General features: G+C 31.4%; 3 protein-coding genes and 1 long non-coding RNA gene across 12 annotated transcripts in view; 3 read left to right on the top strand and 1 right to left on the bottom strand.

The window, feature by feature from the left end:
- The first annotated feature begins 89 nt into the window (after window positions 1-89).
- Window positions 90-9702, top strand: LOC105828470 (protein max). The gene is made up of 4 exons (XM_012666801.3): window positions 90-385; window positions 448-507; window positions 6252-6486; window positions 8799-9702. Exons 1-4 carry the CDS (start codon window positions 347-349, stop codon window positions 8963-8965), a joined length of 501 nt encoding a protein of 166 aa, XP_012522255.1. The 5' UTR covers window positions 90-346; the 3' UTR covers window positions 8966-9702.
- A 281-nt stretch (window positions 9703-9983) lies between these two features.
- LOC105828469 (cytochrome c oxidase subunit 6B2) lies at window positions 9984-22895 on the bottom strand. Of its 2 annotated transcripts, XM_036286755.1 has the most exons (5): window positions 22884-22895; window positions 21250-21255; window positions 15260-15360; window positions 12830-12932; window positions 9984-10289 (listed from the first exon to the last, which is right to left on the bottom strand). In XM_036286755.1, the coding sequence occupies exons 4-5, from the start codon at window positions 12910-12912 to the stop codon at window positions 10121-10123; spliced, it is 252 nt and encodes an 83-aa protein (XP_036142648.1). In that variant the 5' UTR covers window positions 12913-12932; window positions 15260-15360; window positions 21250-21255; window positions 22884-22895; the 3' UTR covers window positions 9984-10120. The 2 variants fall into 2 exon arrangements, with proteins under 2 accessions (XP_036142648.1, XP_012522253.2); XM_012666799.3 differs by lacking the exons at window positions 9984-10289; window positions 12830-12932; window positions 21250-21255; window positions 22884-22895 and adding an exon at window positions 13089-14430.
- LOC105832207 lies at window positions 16601-18247 on the top strand. Of its 8 annotated transcripts, none has more exons than XR_004963226.1 (4): window positions 16601-16770; window positions 17400-17499; window positions 17780-17867; window positions 18114-18247. It is a non-coding gene; the product is annotated as an uncharacterized LOC105832207 (long non-coding RNA). The 8 variants fall into 8 exon arrangements; XR_004963225.1 differs by having other exon boundaries at window positions 16603-16890; XR_004963227.1 differs by lacking the exon at window positions 16601-16770 and adding an exon at window positions 16779-16933.
- Window positions 22896-26024: 3129 nt separating the features above from the next.
- The window catches only part of LOC105838023 (low-density lipoprotein receptor-related protein 2), a 60278-nt gene continuing 59300 nt past the window's right edge, over window positions 26025-27002 (top strand). The window contains exon 1 of the mRNA XM_028192828.2: window positions 26025-26820. Coding sequence (XP_028048629.2) covers window positions 26652-26820 — 169 coding nt within the window. The 5' untranslated portion in view covers window positions 26025-26651. The remainder of the gene's footprint in view (window positions 26821-27002) is intronic.

Below are 27002 nucleotides of genomic sequence, written 5' to 3'. Positions count from 1 at the left end.
GCGTGAAACGGAACGCACCCATACTAGCAGTGAATTTCGGAACGCAGCCATCGTAGTCGCGTTCGACCTCTCGATATAGGTCGAAGCTAGAGTGTGTGGAATGGAATGAGTACTGTCAGCCACTGTCAGCCCCATCGCCTCTACAGTGCTCTACAGTGTACACTCGACGTGCAGTGTAATCAGCGTGCTGTAAAAATCTAAAAACTTCCGGTCTTGCATCGCTGTCGCTGTTCAACACAGTTCAACAGCATATTCAGATCGACGCCTACTCATACAAGTTCTTTGCTACAACTGTGTGGATAGATTGTTGGTTTCCTGTTTTCTGCGGATTCCTGGTGCATCAAGGATGAGCGATGATGATCGTGATATTGATATTGAGAGTGACGTAAGTAGCATGTACAGACGAATCTGTTCAGGCTAAAATTTCTCACCATTTCATTTTTTTAGGATGGCGACGATTCGGATTCCAGACTGAGACACTCCAACAACACTCAATACTATTCTCAGGTGAGCTCGATCCTAGGATATTTCTCCACGGTCAATTATCAGATTTCTATTACGTGCACCGAGAAGAATTTCTTCCATTCCATTTTTTTTTCGCGTCCGAGTGTTATCGCAGTATGTAAAATACGTCTAACCTCTTTTCCTTAATACCATGATATATTTGCCAGATAGTACTTATTATTGTTTGTCGATACCTATATGCGATCAGTGTAATCAGAAAAATTACACTATCTATTCAGTTTTCTTTAATGATAGCTGTTACGATTTCTTGTATTCTTGCGATAGATTGATTTTGTTTAAAACGCAATGTAAACTAACAACTTTACAAGATTACTTCTGTAGAACATCAGTATTTTTTCTTCTCCATGAATATAAAGATTTTTTTTCTAATCTGTTGTTTCACATTGCATTTTAAATATGAAATAAAATTAATCTATTGTAAGACTACATTGAGAAATTGTAACAGCTTTTTATTGGAAATTGAAAAGCAGCATTATTTTACTAAGATTATGTTTCAAAATGAGTCAGTACTATCAGTACTGAAAATTTATAGTACATGTAAACTATAAATTTGTAATGCTAGCAGTGTATATCAGAACGTAATCTGATTATATCGATTGCATGTAAGTATCAGTAAACAGTAACAAGCAATATTTGACAGAAATATGGCAATGAAATAGTTAGGAGAATTTAAAAATACGATAGAACAAAATAATATTTTAAAAAACTAAAAAAATCTATTAAGATAATGTAGGGTGCGTTTACTTTGGCGCTCACAATGCTGTAAATGTAGACCTCTATATTACAAGGGTAGTGCAAGTTTTTGATCTGACAACTTTTTTTTATTGGCTACTTTCCCTCTTTGACCATTTTCAACCTTATTAGTCTTTTTGATGATCAATTCAATGATTTTGGTTTTCATATTTAAACATTAAGAAAGTTACCAACATTAGGTCAAACATGCCAATTTTTCAGCTACTTTTGTAATATAGAGCTTTATACAAGCATCATTTTATCATTTATCAAATATTTAACAAGGACAAATAATCTTTACAATAGAGTTTCTATAATAAGAATTAAGCCAATGATAATAATTTTTAATTGGTTGTTGCCTAAATCTGCCAAATGTAACAGCCAAGCAACTGTGAATTTTTAATATAACATTTAACAAAAAAATACAACAGTGTTATACATTTTATATTCTTTCTAGCCTTATGTTTTATATAACATTATATATATTTAAATTAAATTGTTTACTGAACATATTGGTCTGATGTTGATGCATTCATTTGCTTCAAAGTTTATTAAAAATGAAATAAACAGTATTTGTCAAATAACTATGAAATCTTCAACTATAACATTAAGAGATATCAAGAATTTCATGAATCTTTTTTTTATTTTAGATAAGGCAAATGACATTGGACAAATTCACGTATTTAAATCAAAGAAAAACGTGTTCAAGCGGATAATTATAATATCAGTATATTATTCACACACAATTATTAATTATTAATATATTCTTAATTATTAATTGATGATATTTACTTCTTTTTCTATATTGTCCATAACAGTATCACAATAAATATGATAAAGTCAGTGTTACTAAATCTATTTTAATATTAATTGGATTGTATATGCATTGTCTTAACTCTTATTATAGGAACTGTACCTTACAAATGTAATCAGCGGCAAAGAGAATACAGCTTTGAGAGCCTATTCTATAAAGAAACTTTTACGAGCAATGAAAAATATTGTCATCCACCCCCTTCTCTCTCTCTCTCCCTCCCTCTTCTCCTTCTCCTCCATCCCCTCAATTTTTGCTAATATATTTCTATCAGTGAAGGCACGTTCAAAGTTCAACAAAGTTTAACTAATAACGAAGTGGGCTTTCGAGTGACGCCTTTATTACCAATTGTCAATTTAAAATAAAATTTTCTAGTTAATTGATCCAGTGAAAAACTTCAAACACCAATCACCATAAGCGAACTAAAAATCAGTGAAGACACATTCCACAAAAAGAAAGGAAGCGAAAGGAGACTTCAGCTTTTCAACGCTGGTTTACAGTGAAATGGAGTGGGGGTAAACGCTAGCTTTACTTATCTATAATTGAAAATTTTGTCAAGTAAAAGTAATGAAAATTATAGCAATTATAAAAATTCCTGTCCGAGCGTGCATTGTCTGGTGACTCCCATCTAGATACCCAGTAATTTGAAACAAAAAAATGAATAGGATTATTAATTTATAGATGTTTTGGTCTTTGTGTGTGTGGTAGAATTAGCAGAATAAAATATAATTTTTTTTAGTTTAGTGCACTGCGTGCGCGCGTTAAGATAAAATTGTCGACAATTTTATGACAATTTTGAAAATAATATTTTTATATATCTTGAAATTATTGAAAAATATTTTGTTTTTTATCATTTTAATTCCAACGATAATCGTATATTTCAAAATTAATGATCTTATTTATATTTTATCTTTAATTATTGCGTGTTTACATTTCATGGGAATTGGAAGACAATGGATGTTTGTTTTTATCATTACCATAATTTTTATTTTTACTTGCAAAAATTTCTAATTATAAATAATATATGTATTACTATATGTAGATAGTTTAAAACAAATCTACATATTTTCCCTCAAAAAGTTTAAATAAAAATAGCAATTTTTTTAGCTTCTGAAATGATAATGCCGCGTTTAAATGCTTAGATTGTTTTTATGTATTATGATTTTTACTTTGTTATACTCATTTCGCATTTTTGTAATTTACAACAAGTATAGTTTTATATACGTACACTTTTTAATTAATAGCTACTTTTGAGTAAAGATAAAGTGCTATCAATATAGTCAAATTATACAAATATTTTTTTCTTTTAGTTTGTCCCTATCTCTCAAAGATCAATATGACGAATGATTTGTTACGAATTATATAAATGCAAAATAAGTATAACAGTGAAAGTCATATAACGTATAATAAATCTATCTAAATAAAGCTATATTAGCTATAATATCAGTAGAATTAGTATCCTGTTTGTCCACGTTTATTCAACGAGATTAATCAAAATTACTCGCAGCGATCGGTGCTTGGAATTTTTTCACTGTATTAATCGACAAATTAGTTTTTTTTGCAATTTTAACTGTTTGTTACTTTTGATAAAATTATAATTTTTTATAATTAAGTTAGTTTAGTATTTCCCAAGAAAAAATACGTAAAGATTAAGAAATATAAAGATTTTACAGAAGAATGCTTAAAATAATTTTGCAATTTTACAACTTTTATAATTAATTTTTTTTACTTTAAATTAAATTAAAGACATGGTTTTAAAGGTTTGTGTTAAATTAGCAACAATTTGACTCAAAAACATTAATTTAAAGTATATTTACTACCTGTATATTGCTTTGTCTCGTCGGTAAGTAAACATATTTAAATCACTTTTTTTCTTGTACGATTAGATTTTTATTGATGTTTTTTTTTTAACAACATATTTTTACCTTAATTATGGATTAATTTTTTTTTTTTTACCATTTTGATTACTCATTACTTTTGAAAAAAATTACAATTATAATAAAAACTTTTTAAAATCAAATTAATTCAGTATTCCCAAGAAAAGGAAAAATAAAAAGATAAAAGAAACAGATTTTTACGGGAGAACGTTTCAGGAGTTTTACATCGCAATTTCGCATCTTTTAACTTCTTTCTTTGTTTATTTCAAATCAAATTAAAGCTGAGGATTTAACATTAGTACAATGATTGTTCAAAAAGTAATGCTCCATATCTTTTTTATTGACAACTGTTTATTCAATATAAATGGAATTCATATTCAGCAAAGATACATGTTTCAGCTGCATGTTTTTTTTCCTAAACATTTTTTTATCAGTTCTAGGCCTTACGTCATCACGCAACGAGGGCATGTACCATTCTTGTACCAGTAAATCTATTTTTTAACGGCAATTTGATATCATTATAGTGTTATTACACACATATTATATATGACAAAAACGCTATGCAACGGTAATATAACGATACCAAACAAATAGTTACAGAATAGGCCTACAGGTTCCATCTTGTTCCCGAAGCTATCTCTTGACAAGCCCAACAACGCTTTCGTCGTCTTTAAACTTTATTCAAAACAAGCTTTGAAAATAAAAGTTTGAAAATGGAGATAAAGGTTTGAAGAAGGCGTTGTTGGTGATGTCAAGAGATGACTGTGTGAACAAGATAGGACAGGATTGACTTACATACCCTCAATACACAATAGCGCAAGGCCATAGAACTGAATGGAAAATTTGTAGAAAAATAACACATGCTGTTTACATATATTTTTGCTGAGTGTGACTTTATGTTAAAAACAGTTTTTAATAAACATATAGGGCATTACTTTTTGAGTAACCCTCATATATTGAAATACATTGGAACCACAGATTAATAGACAGCCTATGGTCCGGGTTAACGCAAGACCAGCATTTCTGTATTTTTGTTATCGACAGACTTTGTCCCTAGATTCGAATCCAAACTATTTGACCACAAAACGAGTAAGACCCAGCTCCATAACTTAGTTTAGCTAGAGTTTAATTAACTATTATCCGATTAATTATTATCCAATATAACTATTATCCAATTAACTAATTGATAAGCAAATTAACTAATAGGAGAATGTGTTTTATATAAATAATGGTCAAATGGCTTGGATTCAAACCTAGGGGCAAAGTCTGTCGATAACAAAAGTACAGAAATGCTGGTCTCGCCCCTTAACCCGGACCATTGGCTATCTGTCTATTAATCTGTGTTGGAGCCTTGTAATGAGTACGAAAATTTCGTGTCTGAAAAGAGCAGCCTGAAAAAATTTTTTTAATTCTCAGTATGAAGTTTAATTTATAAACTGATATTAATATATGTACTTTAATTCTGGAAAAGGATTTCCAAATCTGTAGAAGAAATACATACAATACTTTAATGCTGTGCACGAATGACTACATCCTTAGCAAAATAGACATTTGTGTAAAAGTTAACATTAATTGATACGCGAAAATAGCGTATATTTTTGCTTAAAGGGTGCTAAACTGCTCGTCAAACTTGATCGAGGTCGATAATGTAGAATCATTCGTTTATCCTTATTCATAAAAATATTCGCTTCAAAATACAAATGACGTAGTTTATATGTACAAATGAATAGCATCCCTCAGTTCTGAATAGATTGAAGAATAAGACTATATTCGTCAAATTACGATTAAAAGCTGTAAAAAAAGTTATTTGTGTGATCAAATTTTATTCATCTAAACACTTTCACTACATACTTCTGAAAATTTGATCATACAAATAATTTTTTTTTTTTTTTACGGTTTTTAATCGTAATTTGATGAATATAGTCTTATTCCTTAACCTATTCTGAACTGAGGGATGCCATTCATTTGTACGTATAAGCTACACGAGTTGTATTTTGAAGCGAATATTTTTATGAACAAGCATAAACGAATGACTTTATCGACCTCAAATTTGATGGGCACTTTAGCATCCTCTTAAGTCTAAACTCATTTAACCATCTAAAAATCGTTTCACTCAAAATATGCAGACAAAAATCTACATTAAAAAAAATTGATATATTGATCATTTTCAAATAAATTTTCTCCTTTTACCATTAAAACAAAAATCGATTTTCTAACCAGTTTGAATTTTAAATCTTTTACAATTGTTTTTGTCGATTTAAAAAATAAAATATAATAGTCATATAAGATATTTTATGTGATGTTAGGCAGAAAAAAGAGCACATCACAATGCTTTGGAACGGAAGCGACGAGACCACATCAAAGATAGTTTTTCCAGTCTTAGGGACGTTGTACCAGCTTTACAAGGAGAAAAAGTAGCGAGCAGAGCGCAAATTTTAAAGAAAGCAGCCGAATACATTAATTATATGCGACGCAAAACTGGAGCCCATCAGCAAGACATCGATGATCTCAAGAGGCAAAATGATCTCCTCGAGGCTCAAAGTAATTATCTCTTTTTTTTTATACATATAAACTATGTATATCCTACACTTGCAGGAAAAGTGACACGGGTCAAATTTGGTTTTATATGTGGATTATGTTCTAAATACATCAACCTTCAATTAAAAAAGAAAACGCGATACATAAAAAAAGCAAAAATAAAAACGTGACAAATAAAAAAGATAGTTGTTACAGATCTAACATAATACCAATAAAATTAATGTCTACATTATTTTTAGAAAACTAACAATTTGTATTTAAGTTTAAATTACTCATGTTTAATGCTGCTGTAAATAATTTATTTAATACATAATTTTCTTTCTTTTCACTCTCCCTCCCGCCTCCCCCCTCCCTCTCTCTCTCTCTCTCTCTCTCTCTAAATATTTCATATTTTTAACTTGTATCACCTTGCAGTGGTGTGATATGTGCGAGATCCGATAGTAATTATCGTGCAATGGGCATATAGAACTGAACTCAATAGAAAAATCTGTTAATTGTTTTGTTTCACAATAATTTATGAGAAATTAATAAAGAACTATAAACAAGGATGCTTTTGTGTATTCCAGCGACAAAAGTTTATCTATTATTTTTATTTTTTGATGTTAATTAATAAATTTTGGATGGAAACTAATATTTGTTTATTGTATTTATTAATAAAGCTGACTAGATTAAATTTTTAATCATAAAATTTGCATTCTGTTAACTGTATTTTCTGGTTCTTATAATATTCCTAATATTCCCAATATTTGTAATATTCTCTTCTTGTTTATATTTTTAGAATCTTATTATAATTTAACTTGCTATATTGCAAAATAGTTAAGTTTGTGTATTTTGATATACACAAACTTGATCATATAAGATTTCAGCTTCTTAGTCAATAAACAATTTAACCTTAAAATTGTATAAAATGATTCAAATAATATAAAAACATTGAATATCTAATTTGTTAATTATATAATTATATAATTTATCATTATTATATATATTTTTGAAATGATAAAAGTTATAAGATATTTCTTTAATGTAAGTATTAAAAGCTGATAACAAAATGTAAATATGATATTTATTTATTATATTTTGGAAAATAATTAATACCGTAAAGTAAAGATGTATAAATTAGTATTTTTTATTATGAATTTATCGTATCTTTACTTACATGAAATATACGTTTTATAATTCGTGTTAAATTTCGCGACACCACATTATAATAAAGTTGCTTATGCACATTTGATGCGAACAATGCAACATTTAATGCAATATATTTTTAGGATTTTTAAAAAATGTTAAAACAAAATGACAAGCAAAAATAATATGATAAACAGGTCAATATATCGAGCCAAGGCAAATTTTCTTAATACATTATAATTAATTAGATAAACATTATATAATTATAAACGTGACTAATAACACTGTGTTAAAGAAACGTTTCGACTATACTTAGTCCTCTTCAGTCATAATACATTACCAATATGTATGAACTTAAAACATGAATGAAATGATGGACACGAAAATATAATTAAACAGTTAAACAAGATGACCATAAAACAGCTTATTACGTATCAAATTATGCCATAATAAATAAAAATGTAAATCAATCAATAATATAATTAAATGATAAATAATAAAGAAAATGATAAATTTGATTATTTCAATTTATGTATATCGCATAAGTTTGTTCTCAAAATAGTACACATGGCAAAATATAAATAAATAAAAAAATAATGTGTGTATATAATGTATTTATTATATAACTTATAATGAATCGAATTGTTTCAAAATACTTCATTTTCATAAAAAATAATATATAAAAATTATAAATATTTGAAATTGACAACTGGCAGTCATACAGTATTGCTTTGTCACTATATATGCGTCTATTTGACAAATATTCTAGTTTCTTTTTATTGAAAAATATAAATTTCTCTTGAACTGTACGATCAATTTAAATGAAACTCTAGAATAAACTTAAATGTTTATAATTAGAATAGAAATGATTTTTAACACTTTCTATCTTATACGCAAATATCTCAAATATTTTTGAGGTGTGCATATATTTGTAATATAAAACATTCTATACTTAAAATTAAATATCTTCACAATATATACATATAATGAATTTTTTCTTAGTTATTGATATAATTAACCTTCTATTATATATATATACACACATATTCCTATAATGTATGAATTTTTTACGTATCTATATTATATTTATATTTCATCAAACGTTAGAACTTCCTTAACCATCTTTAAACTTCCTTCTTAAACAAGGATATTACTATTTTTTTCTAATTATCGATTTATTTTTTAAATAGTTCGTTCATTAGAAAAAGAAGCCATGCTTAATGGATGGACTGATTTGGTGAAACCAATATCTGATGCGACAAATATGAACGACACTGATTCAGACACCTCTGACAGCGAGACTGAACAAGCAATCCAACAGCCAAAGAAACTAAAGGTGACCGGCTCGCATCATTGACACTTCGTACTTTTCCTTTTCTTGATACTTTATTTTCGTATGTAATAATCGTTTCTCGAGATATTTGTAAGTGATAGAAACCGCGTGTGTATTGTGCGACCGTGCGTAAGTAGTTAGGTACTTATTTAAGTAAATCACTAGAGATCATGTCCTGTAGAATATTTGTAACATAGCGACGAGTGAAACGATATCCGAGAGCGTACGGCGAGTAAAAATATCGTTATGAATGTCGATATCTTGCAGTATGCAATATTTGTATTTACAATTTAATACATGTATTATTAAGCAACAATATTGTATCAGTACAAAGAAATTATATTTGTTTCGAATTTTGAGCTGACGCAGCAATGTTCTTTGACTTCGCACCTAAATTTTCAACAAAATATAACATTAATTGTGAACAAATTGGGACAAACATAATTACATACAAAGTATACGTAATTATGTTTAGCTATTCTTTTATTATAAATATTATAAATATTATAAATAAATTCAATATTGTCTTACATCTCCAAATTCGATGTTCGATCTCGGAAATCGCTTTCAGGATCAATTGCCACAACTGACTGTCTACTATCAAATTGTAAATGTTATCAATTGATCCAATATCATAATTTGATAATTGTTAATGATGAACAATTGATTATCGCGGATGTAATACATGCACATCATGTCGATATCTTAGTATTATTTAGGACTAGGCAATATTTGCTTAATAAAGTTTCATTTCTAATGAATGTTGTATTAAATTAATATCGATTAATCGAAGAGAAAATGTTTAAATTGAAAGGGTAAATTTATCAAAAACACTGATAGAATTGTAATGAATATTTTATATCGATTTACAACATTACTATACTTTATTCAAACGTACCGCGAGCTATGGTATATGTATTATACCATAAAATCATTGACCTGCACAATCGTGAGTCATTAAAGGAGAGAGTAATTGAGTTTTATAAATCTATATTTGATGTGATGTAACAGGAGATCTTAATATAACAAGAGAGATAAGAGATTGAAGTGTCATTAAATTTATTTAGATTATTGACTTATTTTACAACAGGAAATGACATGATCATAGATTCCTGTTTGACTGCTTGAAGAGTTCAACTAAGATGAAAAGCAGGTGCGGTATATTAACTGTTGGAAATTCTAGATGCGACCAGCAAATGTGCCAGCTTCGATTTGTCCGTCCCACTTTTCAACCCAGGCGTTCGGACATATTGAAGTGTAGACCCTCTTAAAGTATTGGCAAGCCTCGTAATTTTCGTTGTGCTTCTTCTTGCATCGTTGGAAGTCTACGAAGCTCTGGTAACAGTATCTATAGATTATCAAATTCAATTAGAAGCATTCGCTAGCCTTCCTAAATAATAAATACGATATACAAAAATGTCCCTATCGTGTTTTTGAAAAGATATTAGTTATCTTTTTTTTTTTATTTTTTTTAACCATCATAAAACTTGTACAAAACATTACTGTGCATAGAATGTTTCCGAACTTATGGGTACTGCATGTAATTAAAAATATAAAATCTTTAAAGAATTTAATAATTTTAAACAGACATGATTTGCTTACATGAAGAAATTTTGTATAGTTTCAAAAACATAATACACATTTATCTCTATTTAATTTTTTTTATGAAAAAAAATCGGATTAAATATAATAACTTCCAACCAAGAAATAAAAATTTTTAATACTATTATTACCAAAATAAACATTTCTCATATTGTAATTTTCAGATGATTATTAGTGTTTATTCAAATTTTTTTTAGAAAATTTCTTATTTTTTCTAATAATTTTATTCGAATTCCAAGCAAAATTAGAGCACTTTTTTAAAGTGCAGCTTTGAAATAAATTTATTTAATCTTTTACTTTTCCTTAATTATTCAATAAAAAATTACTTATGTTTTGAATATTAAATTTGAAGAAGTATTTTTAAAAATATCATGAATTAAAACGTATAACGCAATTGCTCATTGCTCACTAAAAGAATACAAAATGTGATTAACATAATACATAATATAATACCATAATGATTGCACAATTTTAGAATATATTTTATTATTATTGATGTTCCTCCTATCTTAAAAAGGGCAAGTAATGAAGCCTCTTTTTCGCGATGCCGATTGGTTCTCTCGCTGTTTATTTTATAAATCAATACCAGAGAAATCAATTATAAGTGAAACGAGAATTTCTTCACATTTAACTTTTGACAAATTTTAATTTATTAAAACAATTAAACTAATATACAATGAATAAATCATTCTGATGTGATAAACAATTTAATAATAAGGAAAATTCAAAAGCATAACAGTCAACAATTGTATTTTATTGTACAGAAATCTTAAGATTCTTCAGATTTTGCTCATTTATTACAACAAAAATTATGATTTCTTATTTGTATGCAAAAGAAAGAAAATTCTGATGAGAAATCAATATATTGTGTGAATAAATTAATAACTTGTATTCCTTTACAAATCAGTAAACCAAATTATTGTATCAAAATTATATTTAAAAATGTTAAAAAAATTTTATTATTTAAAATAGAAAAATTATTTTTTACTTATGTTTTTGCAGAGCTAGCAAAATCCCACATTTTTAAAGATAAAGTTCATGCCAGTAGTAAAAATCAATTTTTTTGAAAAAAAAAAAAAACGGTTAGTTTTTTAATATATAGTAAATGTGATACAGATCTATATAGGTAAAATTTTTAATTCTATCGTTCTCATCGAATTAAAAGTCAATATAAAATTTAGCAACATTTATGTTTACAAAATTTTTGTTGAATTCACAAATTAATTAGAATTACAAAAAAACATTACTATAAAGTTTCAGTATTATTTTATTACTATTAAAGGACTATTCTGGTGTGGCGACCTAAAAAGTTACGCATTTTCGACGAATTTTCGACGAATTTTCTCTCAAAAAGTACTGCATGTAACGGCATAATTTTTTTTTCCTTGAAAGGTGTACTCTAGGAAAATAGAAAAAAATTTTTTATGCATATATATATATATTTATTTACTCGTAAATGAACACATAAATAAAAAAAATCATCTTGCTGGCGCAGGTGATTGAGACCTTCCAGGTGATCTGAAACAAAAAATTCAAAGATTGTTAATCTGTACGAGTGTCGCTATCGCCCGAACTTCAATTATGGTAAAATATTAATATTAATATATATTTTTGCTAAAATTATGGCGTAAAAAAACGTATTTTTTTTAACATCTTTACCAAAAATGCCGCCATTTTTTAAATTTATGATATAAATTAATTGAAGTTCAGGCGATAGCGACACTCATACAGATTAACAAGCTCTTTGAATTTTTTGTTTTAGATCACCTGGAGGGCCCTCAAAACCTGCGTCAGCAAGATGATTTTTTTATTTATGTGTTCATTTACGAGTAAATAAATATTTTTTACTATAAAAATTTTTTTTTTCTATTCTCCTAGAGTACACTTTTCAGGGAAAAAAAATGTTATGTCGTTACATGCAGTACTTTTTGAGAGATAATTCGTCAAAAATGCGTAATTTTTTAAGTCGTCACATCAGAATAGTCCCTTAATTGGTTTTATGTATCTTTAAATCATAATTAGTATAATTTATTAATTAAAACAAAAATATCTTTCTGCATAAAGTGATGTATACATACTTTTAATTACATATTAATGATTTTTATAGTTTTTGCCATTTTACACTTCATTGATTTGAATTTAGAATGGTAAAAATTGGAATTTATCATTTTTCTACTTACTGGGACTTTTCTAATCAACTCTGTGTCATAGCAAATGAGCGATATAAAGCATTGCATGTTATTGCAATCTTGATTAATTGGTTTGGCAAGCTCATTTGATCCTTACCGAGTTTGATTCTGATTGGGGAACCTAGGATCGTGTGGTGCGGTTGTCCACGTGTCCTCGGTGATGTTCGAAAACTTCGTCATGATTGCGACGATATAGGATACTGCTCAACAAGCCATAAATTACTTAATTTCTAAATTTCAGCACATATTCGCATCGCGTTTCACCTCTCTCTCTCTCTCTCTTTCTCTCGCTCTCTCCCTCCCTCTTTTTACGCTCTTTTCATTTTCTACATTAAATTGAATATAAATTCTACATGTTTTTTTTTCTCTCGCTCTCGTCCATTCGTCTCTCAAAGCACACACGACACTATATCACAAATGATGAGTCCGTTTCTCTCACGGCACTTTTCTTTTTCGTTCTCTTTCGTTCAGATCGTTAATCAGAGAAACGCTCATGGCGTTGAGCTTACAAAAGTGAGTACAAAAGCTCATAGGCGAAAAACAAAATGAACGAAAGATGCCTCCAAGAAGAAGAATCTGTATTTATGGTTCTTTTTTTCTTTTTAAGAATTAACGATTGACTACTGAGTCTATTTTAGAGGAAAAATAATGAGCCAAGGTATGTATAAAGACGGGATGCCGCGAACTCGTGTCGAAGCTATTTGACCAACGGCCGCGTGTTGTCCTCCTCTTGGCAGCACACCTCCCGATACTTCTTCACCTCTGCCATATACAGAGACCACGCATCCTTTGGCTGCTCCACTGTCTGTTCGGTCTTTGGTTTTGCCACCATACCGGTCTTTAGGATCCTACCGCCCCGCCGCTTGCCCACCATCAACGGCGGCGGCACCACCGGCTTCTCCTCGAGCACAGAGCTAGTGGGTTTTTGCGCGACCGGCTGCATCTGCTCCTGCATCTTCTTAAACATCTCCATGAAGCTACCATCGTTCTTGAAGGCATTTGGCTGTGGGATAACTGTGGCCCCCGTCTGACCTCGCATCACTATCCCTGCCCCTCCGTCCCCTCCATGCTCCTCCAAAGCATCAGAGGACTCGTAAGAGGTCGCTCTGGCATGATGCCTGCGACTGTATCTGTGCCTGTCCCTGTCCCTACTGCGATTGCGACTTCGACTTCGCCTCCTGTCCCGCGAGCGCGACCGTCCACGCGACCTTGACCGCGATCTGTCCCTTCTCGAGTATTTGCGCGACGACCGCGAGTCTCTGTCGCGTTCGCGGTCGCGGTCGCGGTCCCGATCCCGATCCCGATCCCGATCCCGATCATTGGACCTGGATCGTCTGTGAGAGCGTCCAGAGGGCGGTGATCTGGTGCCACTGCGACGGCTGCGCTTGCGTCGCTCCTGAGAGGGTGCCGGTGAGTCTTTCCGCGAGGATCTACCGCTCCGTTGTTGATGGTAGTCCATGCCGGGAGGCGAGGGCGAACGCCGCGCAGCACTTGTAACTCTGCCCTTGTGGCTCTGTGCCTCATGTGTCGTGCTGTAACCTGTGCTATACATGGGAGGCGAGGGCGGAGCAGGTGGCGATTCGGTATTTGATCTGCCGCTGCGTTCATACTGCTTTGGGTCCATCGCCACGCTGGTGATGGTGATGGTGGTGGTGGTGGTGGTGGTGATGGGCCGAACCGAAGGAAGGGTGGACGCACCTATAAGGATAGAAACTACCTTCCATGAGTACACGGCTCGTTCTGGATCATCCCGCCTTTATATGACTTGGGCGTTTTTTTTTTTTTTTTAAGTGTGCATTCGCGAGGAGAAAGAGAGAGATAGGTGGACTTTAGAGCGAGAGAAAGAGAGAGAAAAAGGGAGCATAACGTAGTTAGGTAGCCCAGACGTCACAAGTGACAACGGAGGATGCTTCGAGTCAAGGGCATTACCTACGATCATCAAGCTAAAGTATCAGCATTGGTAATCGCAATATTTTGCAGTGTCTCGAGGAAGCAAGGGGAGAGTGTGTGTCACAAGATATTGATCTACAGTAACTTTGCTTCACACCGTGTATGTTGTCTGTTCTTTTAAAGTATTGCAATTATTTAAAAAATGCAAAACACATTCAAAAAAGAGGTAGAGAAAGAAAGAGAAGGATAAAACATTCATCCTGAATTCTTCAAAAGATTTGGACTTTGACCAAACCCTAAGAGTCGTTTACGAGTTAGTATTCGAGATTTCCTCGACCTTCTCGAGGAGATTGATAAAACAGGAGAGCGGGAAGGACGAGCACAACTGAAATTTCGTTTGGAGACGTTTTGGAGATGAGTTACGCTCCCGCGGGATCTTGCATATCAGGATATCGAAGGATGAGGGAGAGGAGGGTGAGAGGAGAAGACGCGAGCCATCTCTCCTACGGCTTTCCTCGAGATTTACTACCGGAATGGCGATATCCTCCTACTGGCCCGCACGTGCGGACACAACCATCACGTCGAGCGTCTCACTAGGCCGCCTAAAGTAACGCTAATTATCTGTTATGCGTAATACCTTAATTAGACGTGCAGTTGAGAGCAAAATGGCCACTTAAGAAACACCGCGCCAGACGACGACTCTGTTACGTCATGCACCTCGGAAAGAGTACCCTTGTCAGCAAAGTGTGGATCTGTGGATGTGCATGAACAACGGTTCGTCATAAACGTTGCGAAACAGATAGCGTTTTCTACTGGGAAAACTGGTGCAGCACCAGCGCTGTGGTAGGTTTCGATGAAAACTCCACCAGCGCAATAACGGGCATGTTCGCGTTACACTTGCACTTTTCGCACTCGACATCTTCGCTTTTTCTTTCTCCAGTGCTCGAGTATATATTTATCTCGTTTAAAGTGTAAAAAATTTTGGAGATTTCAAGGAACACGACAAACCTATAATAGTGCAAGTTTAGTGGTTCAGTGGAACACATCATTAGACAGAGGTTTAAAAATTAAACAATTCCATTGTTATAAAGTTTACTAAAATAATGTAATAACATATACTTTAATGTAATATCTTAAAGCACGAAAACATAACATCTATTTTAATTTGTACTGGCACCTTCCACCGTCTCGAAAGACGGTGGAGCAAAAGTGCAATTTTTTGCACCAATTTTATCAGTAGAACATTAAACACTGAAAATATGTGAACTAAGGTTTGTTTTTTATTCCTGCACTGCTGCACTAGTGAAATAAGTTAGAATAAGAAAAAATATATTTGTCTTACGCCCGATTTCTTCACTTCCCAATAAAGTGGGGTCCGGAGAATAAATCTCAAGTTTAACCAATCACGTGCATGGATTTGGTAGTTTATCTCCTGGATAATTTTAACTGCAAAATAACTGGACGTGAAGAAATCGGCCATTATTCTAACTCATTGCACCAATGCAGAGTGCAGAAATAAAAAACAGACCTCTGATTTTTACAGTAAAACAATAAAATTGCACTCAGTGCGCACCAGTGGGTGTTTTCCATTTAGTAACACAAGTCGACACAAGCATCGTTCTATCTTTTTTTATGTTCAATGAGTAACAAAGATAGAACGACACTTGTGTCGACTTGTGTCATTAAATGGAAAGCACCCAGTGTTGCACTAATTTTCCCGGTAAGAGGCCAATTCTCAGTAGAAAACACTAAAGGCCCCTGCACATACTTTTGCATAACGCATAACGTATGTACATAAGCAAATTGATTGGTCCATAAGGAAAGTGCATAAGAAATTCAACCAATCAAATTTCTTATGCATTTATGTTATGCGTTATGCGAAAGCTGTGCGGAAGCCCTTATGGTATATCCACACAACTTGCATAGCGCATAAGCATATGCATAAGAAATTCGATTGGTCTACTTTCTTATGTAAGTGCTTGTAGACCAATCAATTTTCTTACGTATATGCTTATGTGCTTATGCAAGTTTGTGTGGATATACCATTAGGACCATCACACACAAAGGCCGGAATTTATAGTCGAATCTTATTCAAGTTCCAGCTTAAGCACGATCTTGAGACGTCAATGCTGTTATTTCATTGGTTAAGTAAGTCTCAAGTCGGCTCGAAGCTAGACTTAAGACAATGCTTGAGCTTAAGATCGGTCTATGAATCCCGTCCACAGAGTCGTTTTGACATATCCGCGCGTCAAAAATAATAAATATTGTGTAAGGGCCAGTTTCACAAACGTCGGTTAACTGCTAATGGGAGGTTAATAGATTTTTTGTCTCTCCTTAGATAATAATATAGAGAAAGATAGGTAGTCGATTAACCTCCCGTTAGCAGTTAATCGACGTTTGTGAAACTGGTCCTAAGTAAATTATAACATGTAATTGAAATAAATGTAAAAAATCACAACTGAATATTAAGTACATAGAGATGAACAAGATACAAAATGTTTTATATATTTATATATAAGAGAATAAATTATAATATATATATCAGTATATTAAATTATATTGAATTATATGTATATTATATTATATTATATTAAAGTAATTTTCAGTTTCTTTGATGTGCCTTGATAGACAAGATTTATGATTGAAATTTCGTTTTTTGCATTGAAATGATTGTCAATCGAGAAACGAAATCTTCATAAAATAAAAGAGCATGTATCCTATGTGTTTGTTGTAACTGTAAATAAACTAATTCTTTTTTAAAATTAATTTTGTTTCAGCCAATCAGTTGTAGAATGTTGTAGACAGCCAGAAAACAATTTCCTGCAGAGTAAAGCTGCCAAATTCTGAGCCTGCTATGTTTCCAAGTGTGCCAAAATTGTAAGCAAAAGTTGAAATCACATTATAACATTAGATTTAGAATTATCATCAACAGTGTTGTAACGGATTGATACAACAAACTGAGAGCAAGTTTGTCGAAATTGTTGTACTACAAAACATATGTGCTGTTTGTACCAACAATGTACTGACATTGTTTACTAGTAGAAATACTGTTGTACTTATCATCAATCTGTCATCAACGCTTTCCACAGACCTGCTCGATGTTCATTGTCACTTTGTTATACATTCTACTGACCGGTATATACTTTTTATTTTTCAGATAGAAAATGTGCTACCCACATTGGCATTTGCAAGAATGAGTTTGGGGATACCAATGGAATGCTTGTCCAAAAATCAAGGATCATTTCGTAAGTAAATTTACACTACTTGGAGTAAAATAAATTATTGTAAATGAAAAAAGCATTGAGAAAAATGAGAAGTGAAGAACTCACGAGTCTAGGAACAATAATTTAAAAAAAATACTATTATAATTTCATAAATTTTTATTTCCCCATTAATTCAGATAATTTATATAAAATTAATATAAGATCCAAATCTTTGTCATTTTCAATTGTATTCCAGATTTTTAATATTTTCTCTTCTTTTTCTTTTAGGCTATTGTGATTCGTTCATGCCAAAAATTGTGGATGCCTCGCGAAACTTTGAATACGCTTTTAGTGCTCAGAAAGATAAATGGTAAATAATATTATGCATTTTAAAATATGTGAATAAACGGTTTTAAGCTCGATTCTTTTTCGGTTTTCCAACAAGTAGACAGGAACCAATAACCCTCTCTGAAAAACAATCTCGAGAACTTTAATTAAATATTTGTAAAAATATTATTTAATATCATTATTTACAAATATTTAAAATATTTTTTAAAAATTCGTTAAAATGTTTTTGAATGTTATGAAATGTTACAACATAATCTTTAATAAACATTTTTTAATATTACTTAATAACATCGCCGACAGACGTTTTAAAAACATTAAAAATTTACGTATACGTACATTTTTGAAAATAACTTTAATATATCGAAGTTATCATTCAACATATTAAAATTAACTTCAATTTGCATTATAAAAAGAACATTTTAGTATTATATACTATATAGTATACATAAGGCCTGTTCTTTGTCGCTGCACTACTGTACTGGTGCAATAAGTTAGAATGAGAAAAAATATATTTGTCTTATTCTAACTTATTGCACCAGTGCAGCAGTGCAGCGACAAAAAACAGGCCTATGATGTCCTAAAACATATAGGTCAACGCTCGTAAAAAGGTAAAAGGGATTGAAATGAACAAAAAAGTCTTGTACTATTTTGTGATATTTGCAAAAACTATTAAGTCATTAAATGTTAAACTCATACTAATAAGATTATATATATACTATAAATTAGGGGTTAGGTTAGGTTAGGTTTAAGTTGTGCTACAACTTAAGCGGCCCGAGTTTGCCTCCCTGCGCGCTCTTATTAGTATGAGTTTAACATTTAATGACTCAATAATTTTTGCAAATATCGCAAAATGGTAGAACTTTTTTGTTCATCTCGATCTCTTCTGTATAAATGTTCTGTATATTTAAAACATCCAAATCAGATCCTTCAATATATCCTTAGAACATTTAATTTTTAAAACTTCATGTTTCTTTTCTGGAAATCTAAAAAGTGTCCATTTAAAATTTCGACTACTAAAATTGTTTTTCGTAAAATTTTTTGTTTAAAGAGGTGTAGGTAAAATGTTCTTTTTATAATGCAAATTAAAATTAATTTAGCAATTTATTAATTGTATGAAATATATCAACAATTAATAGAACTATTTTGTAACTCTTAATGATCTTAAAATTCTGTATTCTTACAATGTTATTGCACATATATTAATTTTTCATTATATTTTGTACAATATATGTTGCACAACATTTGTACAACATTTGTACATTATATTTAATAAATTGCTAATAAATTAACTTCAAGTTGCATTAAAAACGTTCCATCTATACCTTTTTTACATATTTTTTTAATGATTAAAATAGGTCCAATTTTATTCTGTTTAGTTTTTAAATATATACAACACATTTTAAAAACAATGTCTGATTATTGATTGAGTCCAAATGCGCACAGATCAAAACGGACCCCACCAATTAAATTCTATTATAAAACAATTTTTTAAATAATCACTTTTAAAACAAAGGTACAACATGTAATGATATATTGTGTAATAAATGAGAAAAGTCAGCTTTTTCATTCAGCATGAATGGTAAAAGGTGATCCGCACGTGTTGCACACCATACTTTTTGTCACCAATGCGTCGAAGTGAAATTTTTGAGTGTTTTTGGGCACAGACTGATAGATATTAACTATTAATCTGTGCTTCGGTTTCTCACGAATTGACAGCTTAACCAAGGTTATAGGTTCGCGAAAGTAACGAAGCATCAGTAATTTTATGAGAATTTTATATATATATATATATATATATATATATATATATATATATATATTATACACACAATACATATACAGTAGTTTTTTAATATTAATTATTATTTTAACTTTATAACACACAATAATAAAATACTCACATAATAATAATAATACAATGATATTAATTGTATATATATATATATATATATATATATATATATATATATATATGCGTGTGTATGTACGTATGTATATAGATCTATGTACAATACACTTATAATGTATATTTATGTTTTTATTTATAAATTACCATTGTTATTTTTATATTATTTTTTATAATAAAAATGATATTAAAAATAATTAACTATAATAATATCTTTAATGTTTTTTATTTGTTTTTATTAAGAAACAAAAAATTCGAAAAAATTAAATTAATTTAATAACTGTTTTGCACGATTTTAATGATTTCTATATATTCATTAATATTTTTTTGTAATTTTATAAAAATATGTCATCAATTTAAAAAATCGACTTATTTTTTTCCAATTTTATTTTTAAATAAAAAATATTGTTATGGTGATTATAACTTATATTTCTTTACTATAAAGAGAGAAGCACAAAAAACATAATAATATAAAAATTTTTAAAAATAAAGTGGTTCTCAATATAATCGAGCGGTAAAGCTATTAAACGTTCTGTGAAAATAACGCGTCAGCTATAATGACCAGGCATTAAAATCTCCTGACGTCACGCCTGCCCGGCATCGATATTACTTTCCGATGTGGCCAGTAAATACCTGGCTTTATCATCTTTGATTGAGCATACTAACTTTAATATACATTTATATGCATTTTACTTACAACAACTAACTGCTTATATGTTCTAGTTTATATATAATTTTCTTTCTAATTATATATACTGTTTCCAATAAAGTTAATTTTAAATATTTAATTGTTGATAAATTAATAATGAGATGATTGTTTTTATATTTCACACTTCGAAGTTTTTCTGTTGAATGCACCAAAAAATGTCATGCAAATTTTGTTAATTCAATTTTGACAGAAAAATTTATTAATCAAATTAATTATGAAGTGACGTAAATCACGTCTGCAAATTTAATTTTGTACAATTAATTTTGATCGAAAAAGTATTTCATCTTTTTCTTCGATCGTGAAGATATCGGGAGCATCGGTGTGTAAGTAAATTTGTACACTCGATATTGCAACGGGAATTTGCGGAAGTGATTGTTTTGTAACACAGAGAAATGCGTCGCCGATGAAGCAATTTTACATCGCGGCGATGTGACACGGCGTCATGAGGCACATCTATCTCCCTCTGCCTCCCTATCTTATTGCGGCGCGGTCCTTGGAGTTCTCCAGACCGAAAGAGGAGGAAACCCGCGCACCAAGCTTCACGCTGTGTGCGAGTTTTGACCTTGTGGCATTTGGTACCTGTCCGTACCAGCCGACGCGCATACAACTCCACACCCAATCCCACAAGCACGCGAGCAAAATAACCAAGTACCATCTCCCCTTCTCTCGTTGATCTCCCCCCTCCCCTCCCCTCTCTCTTTCTCTTTCTCTCTCTCTCTCCTTTTCGTTCGCTCGTCCGCTCTCTTCTTCTTGCTTATTACCTTTTCTCTATTCACTCGCTCACGCAATTCGCGCGCACGCGTACACCGGCGGGTCCTAATGGCGATGTAACGGGGACGTCAACCGAGCTCATACGACGCGATGGTAACGAAGCTGATACTCGCGCATCGTGAAGTTGCAGCTTGACCTTTGACCGCACCGACCGATCTGATTTCGTTGAGGACAGTGATTGCATCGGAACTATTAGTGGAAGAAATCACTCCTTCCGGTTTCTTACAATGCACGTGCTTAACTAGGCTAAGCTGGGTTATTGACCGTTTTACAAAGAATATGCATAACTTATTTACAACTCATTAAATAGACTCATTCTTCTCCTTAAGTTAATAAAGCGAAGAAAGTATACTTTTCTGAATTATATGATATGAATAAATTATGAACTAGTGGAATCTGACATAAATTGGTCTTCAAAGATATATTTGTTACAAATACAAACTGAAATGTCTCTATCATAATTAATTTTTAATCAATAATCTTAATAATCTATAATATCTATATAATATAATCTATAATCAATAATCTTAATAATCTAACTTGTTAACAACAACCGAAGAATATAAAACGATGATAAATAACTCGACTTGTTATCTAGATAATTATTATTTTCAGAACAATATTGATTTTTTTAGTAATTTGTATTTTAAAGATGAATTAATATATATATTATTACTTAGGTGTTAAAAAGTTTCAACACATTTAAGATTTTTTCACATTTTACGAAAAATGAGGTTTTCGATAAAAAAGTCGAGAAATTCTAAAAAAAAAAACATTAAATTTTTCTTTTAGTTTCTACGATATTTTTTTTATAAAATATTTTTTTTACAAAATTATTTTAAAGTAAACTTTCTAAATTATTAAACTTTAAAAAAAAATAATGCAACAATTAGTCGCAATAATATCGAATTTTTTGTAAAAACTCATTTCTTATAAAATGTTTTTTTAACTTTGAAACTGAAAAGTTTATTGAAAACAGAAAAGATGTTTATTACTTAATTTGCGTATGAATTTTTAAAACAGTTTGTAAAAACATTTTTTGTAATTGCTTAATTTTTTATACGCATTTATTTTAACAAAGTAAGTAAAAAGCATATTTTGAATTTATATAAAGAGAGTAAATAGAGTAAGAGTAAGGTAAAGAGAGTAAATAAAAATTACTCAACACCTTCTATGGCATCTTTAAATAGTCGTATATTTAGATTTATCACTCGACTATTACTTGATTCTGTTGAATGAAACTCCACGTGCAACCGGTTTAGAATCGCGGATAAATCGACTTAATGATTCGGAGAGATCCGGACGTCTCAGAAGCGGGAGTCACTTTGATACCACATGACATCGCACGAGCCGGGCGCATTTACGTCGCAACACAATGGAAAAGGTCGCACCGCAGCGGTGGCTGTATGGCATTTGCGGCGTTCGTCGCTAATAAACGTGTTTGCGAGAAAATGCGCAACGTATCGGGCTGAGTCGAAAGGCACGGATGGGTATAGCCGGTACAGGCCTTTCCGCAGGAGGAACGGGGAATTCCCCGCGAAAGAATGAGCGAGCGTATCTGTGCGCGATCACGCTCATTGATGGTGTTCCAGCATAGATATGTGCGACTAATTGAAGATAATCTTAACCTACACGTTAAAATATTATGCATACTTTATTTTATATTCCTAAATTATATCTTAATTGACAAACTGAATTATAAGATATATGAGCTGACTAAGGCTCGCTTATAATTTATTTTACTTTTTATAAATTTTAAAATATAATTAACCTTTTAATTAATCTAAGAATCTAAAAATATTAAAAATACAAACAATCTAATATTTTATAAAAATAAAGACTAATAAAAATGAAAAAGTTCAGCAAAATTTAACGAGCATTATCTTTAATCGATCAATCAATGAGAATGATAGATATTTACTGTTCATAATGCTATTTGTATAAAAAATCTTAAAATACACATACACATAAATATATTTACAATTTATTATTATATATTTATACAATATATTAGATACTTTTATGAATGCATGTTTTACACTTTCTAACTTAAATTAAAGTAATTATGTATTTTCTTAAATACTAAAGGTAAAACAAGCTAAATCTAAATAGAAAGTCCCTAACAAAAAGAACGGATTGTTATATTAAAGCTTGATTTGCTTACACAATTGTTAATATAAAGTTCTTCGACTTTCTTGATACCATGCAACAGACCGGATACGATTGAACATCAATTAAGCCAGTTTGTCTGAAAATGCGCTTCGTCAGACGACAAGGCCAACTAGTAGCATCCTATTCAACGATTTCCCTCGATGTTTCCTCGCCTCGTGACTTAAATACGGTCATCGAACGCGAACAATTATCATCACGGATTGTCACATCTTTCATCGCAACTATAATCGTAATGAAGCTTCACATGGTAGGGGAAGGAAACGTAGAGCAATTTTCAGTTACATCGCGTGGAATTTTCCAAATTCTCATACCGACGTGATGTCGAACGATTCAAGGCAAATTCTCGGAAAGGAGATTCAACAACTCCGAGAATTCAGAGTTGCCGCGTGACGTAAGTTGGGATAATAATAATAAATTCGAGGATCACCGCATCGTATTGCGTGCCGATAATATGCGAGTTGCAGAGCAGAAATATAAAACGATCAGAGTATGGACCAACAACTTGAGGTAATTCGAAATAATTTCAGTTTTCTTAGATTTTCTACGTACAATTTCAGCAGTATAAATCAGCGAGGCAGATTACAGAGAGCATTGCTAAGTTTAAGAATTAGTTCTTGGAGATAATCTTCTACTTCGGGACTCATGTAATCGACTAATATACATTTTGCTGTCCACGTCATATTAGTTAATGTCACACATCAAGTGGGATAAAGTGTAGATAATGAAATAAAAATGTATAAGCGGATAATTTTTTATACAAACAACTCTAGCGACTAGAATCGGCGACATTTAAAATTTCATCGTAAATAAAGAAATTGTGCGCTGCGGGTTTTGCCGTCCTCGTGAGAAAGTTTCCACGGAAATCGTTCTCTCCTTTAGCGCATAATCGCATAAAACGCGTTGCTTGAATTAGGGGACTGAGCCCATGAAAAGCCGCGTGACCCTTCCGACTTTCGTTTCGCACGCTTGAAATAGTGCTTGTTCACAATTTTCCAGTTGATTAAGTTTTCAAGACATAGATTACTTGTTTTCTAAATTATTTTCTTATTTTTATACTTATGTCCCATTTATATATATATATATATATATATATATATATATATATAATGTTATAATTTGTTTTTTAAATTTTATTTTATAAGTCAGTTTATATAAAAGATTAAAAAATTTACTGTGTTAGTTTTCATTTATTATTTATAGTTTACTTAATCTTTTCAATATAAATAGACAATAAAATATTTGTGTACAATAAAATATAAAATTAACTATCAGAATTTTATTATGCACATTGAAGAAAAGCTTGCTTATAATAATTCAGCCTTGGTCAAATTGTTACTCAGAGTCTTAATAAAATAGTTTCAACTTAACGTAAGATAATTATAACAAAATAATGTAATTATAACAAAATGTTTATAATCATTATCAAACGTTTTGTTATTATTGCTACAATTTTCTAATTATTATTATATTTATTTATCGCAACCAAATATTTTGAACAATATTATTACTAAATCTCGTCTCTCAAGTTTACCTTTTTTTATAAAGTGCACTTTTTAAGTTGATATTTTTACTATATGTATTTATTTTTTGTTATCATTTATATTATAAAAAGCAAATATTAGTTTTATTTTATTATACCGATAATGCATGAATCATAAGTCATAAGTGTATCAATAGTACGTGTCATTGTGAAGATTGACAGTAAACAAGAAACGCAATACAGATATTGCAAAGCGCACGTTTATACGCATAACATACGCTGTAATTGTTTTAAAAGAATTTTGTATCTGATATATTAGCATTTAACTGAGCTATATTCGAACAAACTAAATGTATACAAAAAATATAAGATTATTAATTTAATACTGGCAAGACAAACAATATGCTAATATAATAAATATTTTTTCCGTTTTATTACAATAGATCTAAATAACTCGAGAAAAACCACGTAATATTTTTGTGTAATTTTAAATACTAAAAATCGCATACATGTATGCAAATGCAAATATTTAATATTTATACCTCTAAAAATAATTTTGCGTATTCCTTTGATTATATTTTGTGTATTCTTTAAACACCACGAGCTTATGCGATATGATAAAATATTATTGTGCTGTAAAGGAATATTGACGACTATTTCTGGAACAAATAGCATAGAATTGATTTTAATTTTAGCAAATTAATTAATCTACTAAAGATTTTAATTTGAGGTAAAATCTTTTTTTATTTCATTTATTTGCTTTTTAATTTCAATCAGAAGATTTTTGTCTCCAAATTAAACTCTGTTAATATTTATTTTACAGTGAGTTAATTAATCTATTAAAATTAAAATCAATTCCTTGCTTCGTCCCAGAAACAATCGGCATTATCCCGCGAATTTGAAATAGGAGCGAGTCTCGCGCGTTCTCCTCTACCAAACTCGGCGACGGGCCCTCCCCACCTACCCCGTCTCGATGATTAGACGAAATGGGAAGGGATGTGACGGCGCCATATTGGGTCCGTCCGTCTACGGTGCGCCGTGCCGCGTCAGTCGCCCGATGATTGCGACCGTATGCACGTCGCACGCACGAGCCATGAATTGAGCTCGCGTACGCTCGTGCCGCGTCGTCGTTTTACCTTTTTTTTTAAATTTATTTCGTTGCGCGCGCTTTTTTTATTTTACATTTTGCACCCGCGCGGAACAAATTCGAAGTTCTTTATTCGGCGAAATCTAACGGGAGTGTGGAGCCTTGGGAGGATACACGTAATAACATATATATTTGCGTGCAAAGTGCGTGCCTCTGTGACACCTCTTTTCCTCTCTCTCTCTCTCCCTCTCTCTTTAAAGGAGCACAGGTGAAAGACAGCAAAAAATAGAGAGAAGCAGACAAGACAAAAAAAAAGAAGGAAAGAAAAAGAGAGAGAGGGACCACGGCGTGCGATGGCTGTGCGGCCACGCATCGTCCCTTCCGGTGGTGAACGCGCTTCCGGAAGTGTCGAGTACCTCACCGGGATATCCGTTGTGCGATGGACCGCCAGGAATACGCTTGTCGTCGCGGCGGCGTTTGCCGTCCTTCTCGGCGTCACCGATGTCGTGGCCATCAGATCGGGTAAGTACACTCATGCATCTTTTAGGGCTCTTTAAACTTTCAATCGGAAGTTGTATGAGACTCCCCCCTCCCCCTCACTGTCAAAGGATCTGTTGTCATTAAAGGTCTTTACTTCGAAAATGCCTGTTAATGAATAGCTTTCGAATAATTTATCTTGAAAATATTGGCAGAAAAAACGTGAA

The sequence above is a fragment of the Monomorium pharaonis genome, chromosome 5 (genome assembly GCF_013373865.1).
Source record: "Monomorium pharaonis isolate MP-MQ-018 chromosome 5, ASM1337386v2, whole genome shotgun sequence".
NCBI classification, from domain to species: Eukaryota; Metazoa; Arthropoda; class Insecta; order Hymenoptera; family Formicidae; genus Monomorium; species Monomorium pharaonis.
Note: the sequence above shows the minus strand (reverse complement) of the source record. Positions and strands in the feature narration are given on the sequence as shown.

Bases quoted from the DNA above. Each gene is read 5' to 3' on its own strand.
- LOC105828469 (XM_012666799.3), bottom strand. From the start codon at position 14,356: ATGGACCCAAAGCAGTATGAACGCAGCGGCAGATCAAATACCGAATCG.
- LOC105828470 (XM_012666801.3), top strand. From the start codon at position 347: ATGAGCGATGATGATCGTGATATTGATATTGAGAGTGAC. The intron at 508-6,251 runs GTGAGCTCGATC...ATGTGATGTTAG, and splicing joins ACACTCAATACTATTCTCAG to GCAGAAAAAAGAGCACATCA. The intron at 6,487-8,798 runs GTAATTATCTCT...TTTTTTAAATAG, and splicing joins TGATCTCCTCGAGGCTCAAA to TTCGTTCATTAGAAAAAGAA.